A 15,315-nucleotide genomic window follows, 5' to 3' on the forward strand; every position below is an offset into this window, starting at 1 on the left:
GTACCTACCCCTAGATGTACACACATTTCTTGAATAGCTTGGTGTTATTCTGATGACCTCATTCCAGAAAGGAAGGATCTGGAACCAAGATGTAGTATCTAATGCATATTCTTTTCTAAATGTGCATTCTTAATTCCTACTGGCATTAACGAGAGTTAAATGCACACAGTAAGATAGTAAGTTTTTGTTCTCTGTTTAATAGATAAAGCAATCAGCTGATTTCTTTGCATATTTAGAGTTTAATGAATGACATTACAAAAGTGATTGACTATTTATCATTACTAGCATTTTAGTAACAGATCTGTTTTCTAGAGCAACCCATGGACTAATGAAGAAAAATCTAAAGCCCCTGCAGTTAGCAACGGATGATTATATTCATGACAATAAAGCTGCAGTAGTAAGGGACTTGCAGAGAAAAATGCATTTCAAAGAGGATGTCCATCGACATAGTAGTCAGCAGGTAAAAATAACGATTGTTATTAAAGTGCCCTTCATTCACTCATCATAAGCAAAATAGATGTTGAGTCTTATGGGACACAGATGCGTGTAAGTCTGTGAGGTCTCATAGTAAGTTCTGCTTACTGGAGTTTTTAAAAGGATATAAAGAGGTATGGATTGTAGAATTTTGTACTGAGAGAGTTCTTATTTTTGCTTGATAATCTCTAATAGAGAATATTTAGGTAGTAGTGCTGGAATATAATACCTTATCTGGGCATAGCTTTTCACCTGTACTGGATTTCACTTCCTCACTTTTCATGACATTTAATTAATTACACACATCTTAATTCATCTACTGTACATATTTGATACAACTTAAGTAGAGGAACTAATTGTATGAAAGATTGCTTGTTTACTTGAGTTGAAATAGTATGAATTAATATGCTATTTTTAATTCTTTTTGTTATGAACATTTTTGAGACAGGTGAGTAATATTAATTGAGAGGTTATTCATTATCAGCTTATCATAAAAATGTTTGCGGTAGCCATTATGTCTTTCAATAGGAACTTCAAAGCCAGTGTTAGGTGAGCTTGATTAAATAAGTTTTTAACAAAGCTCAAGAAAGTGTGTATCAGTTGAAATCAACTAGAATCACTAAATACTTCAAAATGTGGGTGAATAAGAAATTAAGGTGGCAACAAAATGTTGAGGGAGGCTGGGGGAATTCCTTAATAATGCAGGTTCAGCAGCCATTTAACAATATTGGTATGAACTTGGACATGAAAGACTGAGAGTGTATTAATGACTACAGAGTAGCCATTTTATCTGTGGGAAAGTATTCTATTATCACTACTTATATGGGACCCCTTGTATTAAACCCGTTTACTGAGGCTTAGTCCAAAAAGGAGGGATTTTCCCAAGTTGCTCACAAACAAGAACTTTAAGCATCTCTGAGAGAGAATACACAGGTATCTGAAAACTGTGGCTCTGTGGAGTCAGTTACCCACTGTTACGACTGCTATTGTAATCTCTGGCTTTTTAATTATGCTGTTAACCTTTCCTCTCATGGATTCCCCTCCTAGAACACTTCTAGTAAAACAATTGGCATGTGGTATGTTTTGCAGATGAATCACAAGTGTTACAGTTTGTACTTGCTATGGTAGTAAGACAAATTACTTAGATAACTACTGTGAAATGCCAGTCAGTCTTTCAAGTTAACTGCATGATAACCTCTGTAGAAACAAGGGGAACTACATAGTATTAAAGTTATCTACTGATACCACAAGTTATTTATATATTGTATTTATCATTAGGTATGAGGCCAAACCAAAATCCTGAATCCTGCAGCCCAAGAACTTTGAAGAAGTTCAGATTTGACCCATCTCTAATTACTATGATAACTTGCCAGACAACATCCAATTTTGGGGAGGTTCAACAAAAGTAAATGTTAAAAAAGGGGGGAAGTCTAGTTCCATCACAAAATGAACAATCCATCTCCTCCACAAGGGACTCAGTGTTTGAGCTAAATCCACTGTTTTCACTTCTGCTTCCCAAATCCCCACCCTAAGCCACTAACATTTTTATACCTCCACAACTCAGGGAGGAGACTGCTTTGGTTGATACTAGGACCTGGATGTTTGAGAGAAAACCTCTTGGTATTGGTCTTCAAACAGGACATGAAATGAAGAAGGGGAGGAAAAAGAACAGTGAACATACGGATGCATTATATCTAGGTGTTTCTGTACTTGGCCACATGGGTGAGGGGTTCTGTCCCAACAAATGAAATATTGAAAAAGATTTTTTTTGTATCAGGTATTTCTGCATTACCTTGGCTTTTGTTTGTTTGGGGGGTTATTTTGTTTTTTGTTTGCTTGTTTTGTTTTGTTTTGTTTTTTTGGAGTACCAGGAGAATTCTTTTTTAGGAATTTGTATTCAGTTTTTATCAAACACTGATAAATCAGTACTGCATAGAAAAGATAAGTATTGAAGGAATGGATATAAGTATTGTCCTATATTGAGCTTAGCTAGTAGTTTCATTATATTTGATTTTTCTCAATATTGTTTTCACTAGGGCTGTCAAGCAATTAAAAAAATTAATCGTGATTAATCATGTGATTAAAAAATAATTGTGATTAATTGTGCTGTTAAACAATAACAGATTACCAATTATTTAAATATTTTTCAATTTTTCTACATTTTCAAATGTATTGATTTCAACTACAACACAGAATAAAAAATGTACAGTGCTCACTTTATATTATTTTTATTACAAATATTTGCACTGCAAAAAACAAAATAAATAGTATTTTTCCATTCACATAATACAAGTACTGTAGTGCAATTTCTTTATCATGAAAATTGAACTTACAAATGTAGAATTATGTACAAAAAAACCTGCATTCAAAAATAAAACAATGTAAAACTTTAGAGCCTACAAGTCCAATCAGTCTTACTTCAACCAATCGCTCAGACAAACAAGTTTGTTTACTGTTGCAGAAGATAATGCTGCCTGCTTCTGGTTTCCAATGTCACCTGAAAGTGAGAACAGGGTTTTGCATGGCACTGTTCTAGCCAGCATTGCAGGATATTTACATGCTAGATGCACTAAAGATTCATATGTCCCTTGATGCTTCAACCCACCATTCCAGAGGACATGCGTCCATGCTGATGGTGGGTTCTGCTCAATAATGATCCAAATCAGAGGGGACCGACACATGTTCATTTTCATCATCTGAGTCAGATGCCACCAGCCAAAGGTTGATTTTCTTTTTTGGTGGTTCAGGTTCTGTAGTTTTCCACATCAGACTGTTGCTCTTTTAAGACATCTGAAAGCATGCTGCATACCTCATCCCTCTCAGATTCTGGAAGGCACTTCAGATTCTTAAATCTTGTGTTGAGTGCTGTAAGTATCTTTAGAAATTTCACATTGGTATCTTTGCATTTTGTCAAATTTGCAGTGAAAATATTCTTAAAATGAATATGTGCTGGGTCATCATCTGAGACTGCTTTAACATGAAATATGTGTCAGAATGTGGGTAAAACAGAGCAGGAGACATACAATTCTCCCCCAAGGAGTTCAGTCACAAATTTAATTAATGCATTATTTTTTTTAATGAGCATCATCAGCATGGAAGCATGTCCTCTGGAATGATGGCCAAAGCATGACGAGACATATGAATCTATAGCACATCTGGCATGTAAATATCTTGTGATGCCAGTTACAACACTGCCATGTGAATGCCTGTTCTCACTTTCAGGTGACATTGTAATTAAGAAGTGGATAGCATTATCTCCTGTAAATGTAAACAAACTTGTTTCTCTTAGTGAGTGGCTGAACAAGAAGTAGGACTGACTGGACTTGTAGGCTCTACAGTTTTACATTGTTATATTTTTGAATGCAGGTTTTTTTTGTACATAATTCTCCATTTGTAAATTCAACTTCCATGCTAAAAAGATTGCATGACAGTACTTGTATGAGGTGAATTGAAAAATACTATTTCTTTTATAATTTTTACAGTGCAAATATTTGTAATAAAAAATAATATAAAGTGAGCACTGTACACTTTGTATTAATCATGAATCATGATTAATTTTTTTAATTGTGATTAATTTTTGAGTTAATCGCATGAGTTAACTGCAATTAATTGATAGCCCTAGTTTTTATACATATTACCTCCATCTCCTCCTAAAAATTGTTGTATAGTATTTTTCTTATGCAGAGTGTTGAATTGTATCTCAAATATCAGAGGGGTAGCCGTGTTAGTTTGTATCCACAAAAAACAACAAGGAGTCCGGTGGCACCTTAAAGACTAACAAATTTTTTGGGGCATAAGCTTTTGTGGGTTTTTTACCCACAAAAGCTTATGCCTAAATAAAGAAAGCTTATGCCAAATAAATTTGTTAGCCTTTAAGGTGCCACCGGACTCCTAGTTAGTATTGTATCTCAGAGCTGTCCAAATTTCAATGGCAGGGAAAGTGATTGCTGTATAATACAATTTGTGAAGCATCTTGGGAACATCCGGAATGAAAGATGTACTATGCTGAATTGTAAATATAAAGTGTTGCTATCATTTTATTATATTACTATAATTACTATTATATTACACAAGAGTGATTCCATATAAATTTATGTCTTGATTCCGTATTTATTATTCAACAATGACTTTCACGTGAAATCTGGTCATCTTACAAGTCAAGAGTTTGCTAACTGTGCACTCAGCATGATATTTTATAATCCAGATGTGTTCCTTCAGCTTCATCCAGTACATCATTCATCACCAACAGTAAAGGATACTAGATGCAAAACATAGCCAGTAATTTTGCTGATGATGCATGAGGTGGAATAGATTATAATATAGTCTTCTACAGCTATGTTTGCTGTGCAGTGCTGGCAGGCGTAAAAACATGTTTTTGCTAATAGATATAGCAGATGTAAATTTTACTGTGTGTGCAGTAATAAGATGCCATTTTTACTAAATACTTTAATCATCATAACCATCCTTTAAACTGAATTATGCTTACAAGCTTCATTTCAATGGGACTATGAATGGGAAAAGTTCTTCTATTTGGACAACACCTGTGAGCTAAGAGCAGTATTATTTCCTTGGAAAGCTACCGTACAAGTTATATAATTGATAGGAAAACAAAGATAATGAAATCTCCAAACCCTGTGTTACAGTAAAATTAAGGGAACTAAATCTACAATAATCAAGAAAAGTTAGAATTAAGAAATGAGAACAAGGAGTTGGATTAGTTGTGTGAGTAGAACCCTTGCAGCCCTAAGAATTAGGAATTGTACCCACACATTTATGTTGTTTACCATGAAGAAAACTATGCAGCAATGCTCTCTGGCCGTATCTCATATGAGACATTGAGAGCAGCATGTGATTGTTTTATAGTTAGTACAAAGAGTAAAGCTACAGATGATTAAGTAATGGCCATTTTGTTCACAGCCCTCAAACACATATGTATGCTTCCCTTTCTCTGGTGAATATGATAATGTCCAGGATACAGGAGGCCTAGAGTTTATCCAAGGGCTCTTCTAGGCACCCTAACTAATAACAGAACTACACCTCATAAAAACCAAAACACAGCAACAGCAGATCAGAGGTCATTTCTTTTTTACTCATTCTGCACCAACAAAGCAACCAATCATTGATAACCACAATTATCTCATCTCAGATCCCACAAAACACAGTCAAACCCCCCAAAGACCCCCAAAACTCCCTCAAAAAACCCTGTACCCTAAAGGACTATAATCACACGTACTTCAACCATCCCGAAAAGCAACATACAAATTTAGGCTATTTTGGAGGAAGGGAGGGAACTAAATTCTAAAGTAAAGGTACCCTCATGGAGAATGCCCAGTTGTATAATACAAGACAAAACAGGATTAGTAATTGGCAATATGCCAAAGGATACAATTCAAAATCTTGGTATTAATATGTAAAACTCTTAGCAATCTAGGCTCTCTGGGAATGTCTACACAGCAAAAACAACCCTGTGGCAGTGAATCTCAGAGTCCAGGTCAACTGACTCAGGATTGAGGGGCTCATGCTGTCTAAAAACAGGAATGTAACTTTTTGGGCTTGGGCTGGAGCCCAGGTCTGAGGCTTGGCAAGAGGGGAAGGGTCTCAGAGTCCAGTTTCCAGCCAGAGTGTCTACACTGCCCACCAGGACAAGCCCATGAGCCCAGGCTCTGAGAGTTGCTGTTGGGGGGCGGGAAGGGTTGCTGTGTATTTGTACCCTAATTATTTGAGCAGACACCAATTGCTTTATGTCCATGGCTGACAGTTATGGTCTTTTTTAAGGCCCTTGGTCTAATCAAGATCAAAGAGAAAGGTGTCTCTCGGACAATGGTCCTCACTGATAGAATTCACCACCTAAAAAACAGTCATTGAGCTTTTCACATTCTGCTTGTTGGGACACTGCAAACCCATTAATTTCAGTTGGTCTGCCTTTGACAGTTTGGGTGCACCTTGTCCTCCCCTCTGCCCCCCCCCCACATTTGCTCTTTCTTCTGTTTTCTTTTTGCATCTGACTACTTGAGAACTGATCATTTAGGGGTGATTTATATTTTTGATGCCTGTGTATTATATGTGAGTGGCTGTGATTTTAGATTTTTACTATTTTATATGTCATTTTTTTCTGTACAGCAAGATGTCACTTTGACGGGTACCCCTTGGGGTGCCACTTGGAACTGGGGTGCCACTGAGCCCGCCTGACCCACCAGCCTGGGCTCCTTTTCTCACTGTGGTGCTGTGATAAGTTGCCAAGTTCTCCAAGCTTGCTCTTTCACCAGCATACCCACAGATAGGAACACACCCAGCTGCAGCTTTACACACAGATACTGAGATCAGCTCTGCATGGAAGGCTCAACTAAGGCACCTCCCAACAGCTAAGGCACCCCTCCACACACACAGTCTGGAGTGTAAACCCAAAACTGTACCATCTTGCGCTGCAAACAGCGTAAACTCATACAATTCGCCCCCTCCCTCAATGTGGAGGGAGCAACAACTTTCTGCCCTAAATTATAATTTTCACACACTGGTTTTAGACAAAAACAAGTTTATTAACAACAAAAAATAGATTTTAAACTATTATAAGTGATAGCAAACAGATCAAAGCAGATTACCTTAGTAAATAAACAAAACCACAAACTGAGCTTAACACACTAGAATATGACATTCCTGAGTTAATTGTACTGTGGGAACCTTATCTTCGGCATTTCCTGACTTTTAAAATTTAAACTATGCAAACCTAGGCCATGATCCTGCATAGTCATCTGAGTGCACAGACTGCTGTGTCTGCATGAAGCCCCACTGACATATCTGGGACTCCACATGAGCACAGCAATTTGCCAGCAGGGATCACAGTGCAGGTTGTTCCAATAACAGTCATTTTTGCATGCCATTTTTTTTTAGTAAAGAAACACACAAGAAAGAAAAAATGCCTATGGCGGGGACTTTTAAATGGCTCCATCAGATGGACTCCTTTCTTCCATATTCTCTGCTATAAAATAGCACAATATAAAGGAGAAAATGCCCTTATTTTGTAATTACATTCTGTATCTTCTTTTTGATAGCAGCCAGTATCAAATAAAAACCAGTAGAAAAACTGCTGAAATACCCCAAGTATCTAGAACAAGTATCAGACTCTCCAATTATGTTGTATTATTTCATTACCTCTGAACTTCATTCATTATATTTTGATTCCAAAATCAGCTCCAGATTCATTAAAATTATGCCTTTAAGTGGTATGGTACTGTCTTCCTAATCCCATTACTTCCCTCTGCTAGAGAACAACATATGATGAAAAACTGGCCCACAGACTTCAGGGACCAAGCAATGATTCCCCAGTCTTCAACTATACAACCCAAGATGTCTCCAAGGTACAACATTGTTATCCAATTTTTGTTACACCATATGTAATTCTTGTCACTAGATTTTTCATTTCCAAATTCTGCCTTTGACACAAATTGGTAAAAAAAAAAAAAAGATATGAAAATAATTGCTTCATTGTTCTAGAAAGTTATTATACACCTCTACCTCGATATAATGTGACCCAATATAACAGGAATTTTGATATAACGCTGTAAAGCAGCGCTCCGGAGAGGGGGGCTGTGCACTCCGGTGGATCAAAGCAAGTTCGATATAACGCGGTTTCACCTATAATGCGGTAAGACTTTTTTGGCTCCCGAGGACAGCGTTATATCAAGGTAGAGGTGTATTTGCATTTCTTTATAGGTTTGAAAAATTGCATGATCAGCATTTGTGCTAATAAACACACTAATATAGTTTAAAACTATACATTTGAGCCAATCCAGTAGTAGGTCTTTGCACTGCTAAACAAAGATCCCATGTAAAAATCTCTGGGCTCAAGCTGTGGTCCTTAGGGTATTAGGGGCTGGGAGTGCCGTGAAGACATTACACTTGGCACTGGCAGAATCGAATGCCTTTTGTTGCTTGATGTTGACTACTCTGGAGGTTCAAAAAGCAGTACGCATTCCAACAATTCTGCTGTGTTGGGTTGGGTTCTCCTTTGCACTAACTTAAATGACTATACAAGAGAAGATTCAGGTGCCATGCATTCTTCTTTTTTCCTTATTACAATGTGCATAAAAACCAAAAGTTTGTTTATTGGCTTCTGTAGTCCAAATCCCCATCCTCTAAATTTTCAGGGTGTCAGATTGTTGTGATCACGCAACTTGCTTACTCCATGAGGACATAACACTCCACATCCTCATTCAAGTTCCATCTAATTCAACTGTAGCTAGAAGTTACCTTCCTGAATTCTTCAAATTATCCATGAATTTACTGTACCTTACTTCTGACCTCATATCCTCTACCTAATCACCTGCTCAAATCACCCTATTCTTCCCCCAAGCCCTGTAGCTACACAACTGTACATGACACTTTACAAAACAGTGTAACTAGAGCATTGCTGAGGGATAAAAGCTGTTGTAAGAGATTTTCTGATGTCTTAAATGCACAAAGAACAACATTTTTTTTAGTGACTTGCATCCAACTTCACAATTGTTCATCTGCAACCACAATTTAAAGGTGAGATAAACCTTCAGCATAGTTTGATTGGACAGGTCTGGTACTTGGGGAAGCCAGGCCTGGAAAGTAAGTGATCAACATAGATCAGAATTCCCCCTAATACAACATATTATGTTCAGATCAAGATACTTATTTGATGGGTTATTCTTTTCAACATTCCAAGGAAGGAATGAAAAAGTGGTTAGCATACTAGTCTGGGACATGGGAGACCAAGATTCAATTACTTGCTCCACCACAGACTTCCCATATGATATTGGGCAAGTCACTTAATATCTGTAAAATGGGGAGAATAATATTTTCCTACCTCTCTGAGGTGTTGTGAGGGTAAAGGCAATAAAAAAGAGCTTGTCAGTTGCTCAGATACGATGGCAAATATGGACTATATAAGTATTTAAAATACAGTAGAACCTCAAAGTTACGAACTGACCAGTCAACCATACACCTCATTTGGAACTGGAAGTACACAATCAGGCAACATCAGAGACAACCAAAAACAGCAAATACAGTACAATAGTGCAGTGGTTTTCAAACTGTGGGTCGCAACTTATTACTGGGTCACGGAATGTAAGGCACTGGGGCACGACAGCTCTGGTCAGCACCAGCAACCGGGCCATTAAAAGTCCTGTTAGCAGTACTGCCTGGCTAAGGCAGGCTAGTCCCTTCCTGTTCTGACACCATGCTGCGCCCCGGAAGTGGCCAGCAGCAAGTCCGGCTCCTAGGCTGGGGGGCCACAGGACTCTGCATGCAACCCAAGCACTGGCTCTGCACTCCCATTAGCCAGGAATTGGCCAATGGGAGCTGGGGGGGCAGTAGCTGCAGGAGAGAGCCGCGCGGAGCTGCTTGCTCACCTCCGCCTAGAAGCCGGACCTCTGCACCCCCGCTGTGCCACTGACTGGGACCCGCCCAAGGTAAGCCTGTGCCCCAACCCTGTGCCCCAATTCCCTTCCCACACCCGAAACCCCTCAACCCCAGTCACACCCTAGAGCCTGCACCCTCAGCCCAGAGCCCTGACCCTCTCCCAAACCCTAGCCCCCTGCACCAGCCCTGAGCCACTCCGATGCCCCAACCCTCTCATCCCCAGCTCCATTGGGTCGTGGGCATCAACAATTTTCTTCAGCTGGGTCGCCAGAAAAAAAGTTTGAAAACCACTACAATAGTGTGTTAAATGTAAACAACTAAAAAAGGGGGGAAAGCAGCATTTTTTCTTCTGCATAGTAAAGTTTCAAAGCTGCTTGAAGTCAGCATTCAGTTGTAAAGTTTTGAAAGAACAACCATAACATTTTGTTCAGAGTTATGAACGTTTCAGAGTTACGAACAACCTGCATTCTCAAGGTGTGCGTAACTCTGAGATGCTACTGTAGATAGATTTCTTCCTAACAGCATGTTAGGAAGCAACATATTGTACTAGTTTCTGATCAGAAGCCATAAATCAAAATATCAATATCCTTTGACCAAAAAAAATACAAAAGAAAAAGAAAATGTTTCCCAGTGTTTCTATAAATCCAGCCAAACATTCTGAAGTATACGCCTTCCTACTTTAAAGTTATGCTGTAACAAACCTCAACATCAGAATACAATTGCATCATTTGTGGGGAAAGTAAAGTGTGTGATAGATATATAATCATGATCCCTTGAAATAGGTGTTTACTTATGCTACACAATCTGTTCCACCTTGTATTTATCTGTGACACTCTGAATGCTTTTCCCACACCTGAAGAAGAGCTCTGCATGGCTCAAAAGCTTGTCTCTCTGACCAACAGAAGCTGGTCCAATAAAAGATATGACCTCACCCACCTTGTCTCTCAAAGGAAATGCAAGATGTCAAGACTGAAAAAATTCTGTTCTGGTGGTAGACAAGCTATTTGTCCAGTTTGAAACCAGACAGTCTTGTTTTCATATGATTTGAGCCTGTCTGATACTAATAAAACACTGAACGTGGTTTTGTCTGGTATCATACACGGAGGATGCCATTTCCCAGAGAACACTCCTCTGCCCCCAGTGGCATGACCATGTGTGTGAGGTCACGCTGGCTAGGGTCAGGCAGTACATTCTGAACAATGACATCCTCTGTGCTGCATGTGAGAGGTCAAGCTGGCAAGCGTGGAGGGGTTATGTAGGTGGGAGTGGGAGAACTGAGGGGATGTCCTGTATTCTGGAGATGCATCAGTGGCCATCCTGTGGGGCCTTAGAGAAACTAGTAATAATGTCTTCAGGTCCTTGCAGATGGTTGGGGGAGTCTGTACAAGTGTTTGGTCTCTGCTCTCAGAAGCTACCTGAAGAATTCCAAAGAAGCCCTTAGAAGTTCTCACAGCAAATTTCAAATCTAAGAAGAATGAAATGAGATATCAGAAAAGTGTGGACATGGAAAAAAAAGAGAAATATCTGCTTAGAATCACCGCTTATGAGAGAAACTGGTGTATCGGAATTTGGATGATTTAATTTATGAGTAACTCCAGGAACAAGAGAGATGACTATGAAGCATTTTAATGCCAAAGCTATTTCTTAAAATACGCAAATCACTCTCTGATTTCATATGGAATCTGCCCCCACACAGTCCTGTTCCCAGCACCAGAAAAAACAATTGATTGCTTAACTTCCCCATAGACCTGTACAAAGGCCAAAATCTGTAGTCTGCAGGAAAACATGATAAACTTAGTAGATCTGAAATCAGAGTAACTCCTGATTTACGCTAGTGTAACATATTAGAATTTGGCCTATCATATAAAGTGATATGCTAAGACATGCTTTGTGAAAGAAAAAACTAAACAAGATGAAATTCAGTAAGGATATATTCAGCTTGCCAGCTGGTGGTGGACCACAGGGCAAACCTTAACCAACCATTGCAGCAGGTAACACCATCTTGTGGATGCATCCTGCACAATACCACAGACTTGTGGGCTCAGAAACTCTGATCTGACTGTGTTGTGTTCACTGTAGAGAAGGGAGATAAAAATGTATTTCCCCCACTTTTCTGCTCCCTCAACTCCCATTCTGGGTTAGCCAGTTCAGCCTCCCACATAAGTTAGAGAAGGCTGAAGGCTGTAATGTGCACTGGCTGGTAACTGTATCTTAGGGCATCAGAATGTATAGTATCATTCCTCAGCCACACACCCTCATATCCCCACCATGCCCTCTACACTGGGTTGTTAGGACAGGGGAGTGAAGAGAGAGATCTATACCAGCCAGGGATTCCCTTACACAGGGAAATCTAAAACTAGCCTATTAAGGGCAGCAGAGAATCCTGTGGCACCTTATAGACTAACAGACGTTTTGGAGCGTGAGCTTTAGTGGGTGAATACCCACTTCGTCAGACACAGGTCTGTGACACCTGTGTCTGATGAAGTGGGTATTCACCCACGAAAGCTCACGCTCCAAAACGTCTGTTAGTCTATAAGGTGCCACAGGATTCTCTGCTGCTTTTACAGATCCAAACTAACACGGCTACTCCTCTGATACTTAGCCTATTAAGGCAGCTCCTGTTGTACAAGGAGGGCTGGGGAGTGGAGAAGGAGCCTATGGTCTGTAGATAGCAACTTTTAGTTACCACAAAAAGGAGAGTCCTTCTAGCTGAGAGAAAGGAACTGTGCTGCTCTTGTTATCTGACAGGCAATCTTTGCTTATCTTGTACATGAAGCTATTAAAATAGGTCATGTGGGGTTTTATGAGGGCTGATTCATAAATATTTGTAAATCTTTAGAAGGAAGATGCTTTAGAAAGTCAAAGTATTATTATCCTATATAAAGAAAAATCATCACTATCTTTTCAGAAATACTTACCAGTAATTTCTGTAATGTGTCTCTTAGGGTCTTGGAACTTTTCCTTACTGAATAGTCTTAGATCAAAGCAGCCTGTATTTTATCACAATTCCACTCCCTGTATGCTGGCAGTTAAAGCTACATTTTGATGACACACATCTGCGTCAGAAATAGGATAAGGACATAACCCCACTCCCAGTGAAATCAATGGCAAAACTACTATGGACTTCAACAGAAGTAGGAGCCATATCTTTGTGCCAAATAGAGAGGAGTCTGACGCCTTATGTACAGATCTCATAATGAGAGAGGTTTTGGACAGACTTCTCATTGGCATTGAGAGGAAGGTGTAGCTGAGCAATGTGTCTTTCCATTGACTTCATTGGCTTTGGATCAGGCCCTTAATGAATTCAAACAAATTATAACTGGTTGTTCACACTGGAATGGTCACTGTTGCAACATATATTTTCATAATCTAAGGACCAGTTTCAAACTTACATTTTTACATCGTGGGCCAGATTGTGCTCTCAGTTACACCAGTGCAAATCCAAAGTTAACTCCACTGGTCAAGATTTTGGCAGTAAGGTAAGTAAACCCGAAAATGTTTCATATTTTTTAATCTTGATATCTTTGTCTTTTGGAAGCTATACTTTTGTTTATTTAAATGTGAATTAAATTATTACACAAAAAGGCAGTACATCATATATTTAGCAGGCTACTAGTTCTGGAAAACATCCTTGAAAACCGCAGTCTACTTTTTCAGTGTGCCACATTTTCAAAAGAGGCCTAAAGGAGTTATGTGCACAGCTCCCATTGAAGAGGTGCAACTCCCTTTGACAGATCTCAACCTTACTCTCATTTTCGTGAAACATATACACCAAAGTTACAATAAGAGCTTGCAGGTGCACATATTGGTGTTTACTGCTGCACAATGCACCAGTACACCTACTGTTGGGTTAGGGCTTTTTAGGTTTTCAGGTCTTTTAGATGACATTTGGTTTAAGACAAGTGATTGAGTGTAATACCTTTGAGTGTAATAGTGTTGTTCAGATCACTGCCGATGTAATTCTGCAGGAATACAAGATTTCAAGCTTTGAACAGAGGTTGATGAATGAAATAGAGTTTCGCCTGGAACGTACCCCAGTGGATGAATCAGATGATGAAATCCAACATGATGAAATACCTACAGGCAAGTGCATAGCACCCATCTTTGACAAGAGACTCAAGCATTTTCGGGTCATGGAAGGATCTCCTGTTACATTCACCTGCAAAATTGTTGGAATACCCATACCCAAAGTAAGTGATGCGTATAGTCAGATGTACAGAAATAAAGGTTACTTACCAGTAACTTCCTGTATAGCACTTCCACAGACCATCTCTCCCAAGACTGTTGTTCTGCATAGGTAGTTCTCAAAGTAATCAGGAAAGCAGTTAATATAGCAGTATCTCCCCGCTACTGTTTAGTGCAAGTCAGCCCTAAGTGATCTGCATTGACTGATCTCCAGATCTTTTTTGATCAAAGGAAGACAAAACTTGATAAAAATATTAAGGTCTCATTCTGTCTCAAAGATATGGGCTGATTTGATGAGATGTCTAGCAGTGTGCATATTCATACAGCCAAGATAACAGTTCTGTAATGTTAACTTACATTATCCCAATACTGAAACATTCCGTTGTTTATTTTAAATATGCAAATTTTACAATATTTATAAAAATGTGCAGTAGCAAATGTTCAGCAAACATATTTTATTCTTATCTGCAGATTGCCTTGTCACTATTCAACTGCAAAGCAAATTTAAATACACCTCTACCTCGATATAACGCTGTCCTCGGGAACCAAAAAATCTTACCGCGTTATAGGTTAAACCACATTATATCGAACTTGCTTTGATCCACCAGAGTGCACAGCCCTACCCCCCGCCCCGGAGCACTGCTTTACCGCATTATATCGGTCGTGTTATATCGAGGTAGAGGTGTAGCTGTTTTTCTTTATGATCACTTTCAGGTATATTGGTTCAAGGATGGCAAGCAGATTTCAAAGAAAAATGAACATTGCAAAATGAAGAGAGAGGGAGATGGAACATGTTCTCTACACATTGAAGCTACTACTAATGATGATGATGGAAACTATACAATAATGGCTGCAAATCCTCAAGTAAGGGAATTCTTTCTTTACAAATGTGTTTTTTTCCATCTTAGAAAGATAAGTAATCAGGAACATAAGAATTGCCATACCGGATCAGACCAGTGGGTCATTTAGTCCAGCAACCTGTTTGTGACAATGGCTAGAACCAGATGCATAAGAAGCAGCCATGTAGTAGACATTTATGGAAAACTGGTTTATGCTCTTACTCATCTCCTCTCTAAATTAAACAGTCACAATCAGTTTCCCTTGATATGAACATGTGTCTGTGCCTCTAATCATTTTTGGTCATCCATTCCAAATATCTTCTATTTCTGCTATATCTTTTTTGAGACAAGCTGATAGGAAATAGATGCATTATTTCAGGTGGGTGCAACATTTATATAAATGCTATTATAATATTTTCAGTATTAGAATGTA

At 38.9% G+C, this 15,315-nt stretch overlaps 1 protein-coding gene across 5 annotated transcripts in view; it reads left to right on the plus strand.

The window, feature by feature from the left end:
• MYPN (myopalladin) overlaps nucleotides 1–15,315 on the plus strand; it is a 131,191-nt gene that overhangs the window by 95,897 nt on the left and 19,979 nt on the right. For 4 of the 5 annotated variants that reach the window (XM_032795265.2, XM_032795261.1, XM_032795262.1 and 1 more), the window contains 4 exons: nucleotides 313–460; nucleotides 7,737–7,829; nucleotides 13,827–14,048; nucleotides 14,758–14,907. In XM_032795265.2, coding sequence (XP_032651156.1) covers nucleotides 313–460; nucleotides 7,737–7,829; nucleotides 13,827–14,048; nucleotides 14,758–14,907 — 613 coding nt within the window. The remainder of the gene's footprint in view (nucleotides 1–312; nucleotides 461–7,736; nucleotides 7,830–13,826; nucleotides 14,049–14,757; nucleotides 14,908–15,315) is intronic. The other variant, XM_032795264.1, reaches the window with a different exon arrangement.

This window comes from Chelonoidis abingdonii, chromosome 15 (assembly GCF_003597395.2).
Source record: "Chelonoidis abingdonii isolate Lonesome George chromosome 15, CheloAbing_2.0, whole genome shotgun sequence".
Lineage (NCBI taxonomy): Eukaryota > Metazoa > Chordata > Testudines > Testudinidae > Chelonoidis > Chelonoidis abingdonii.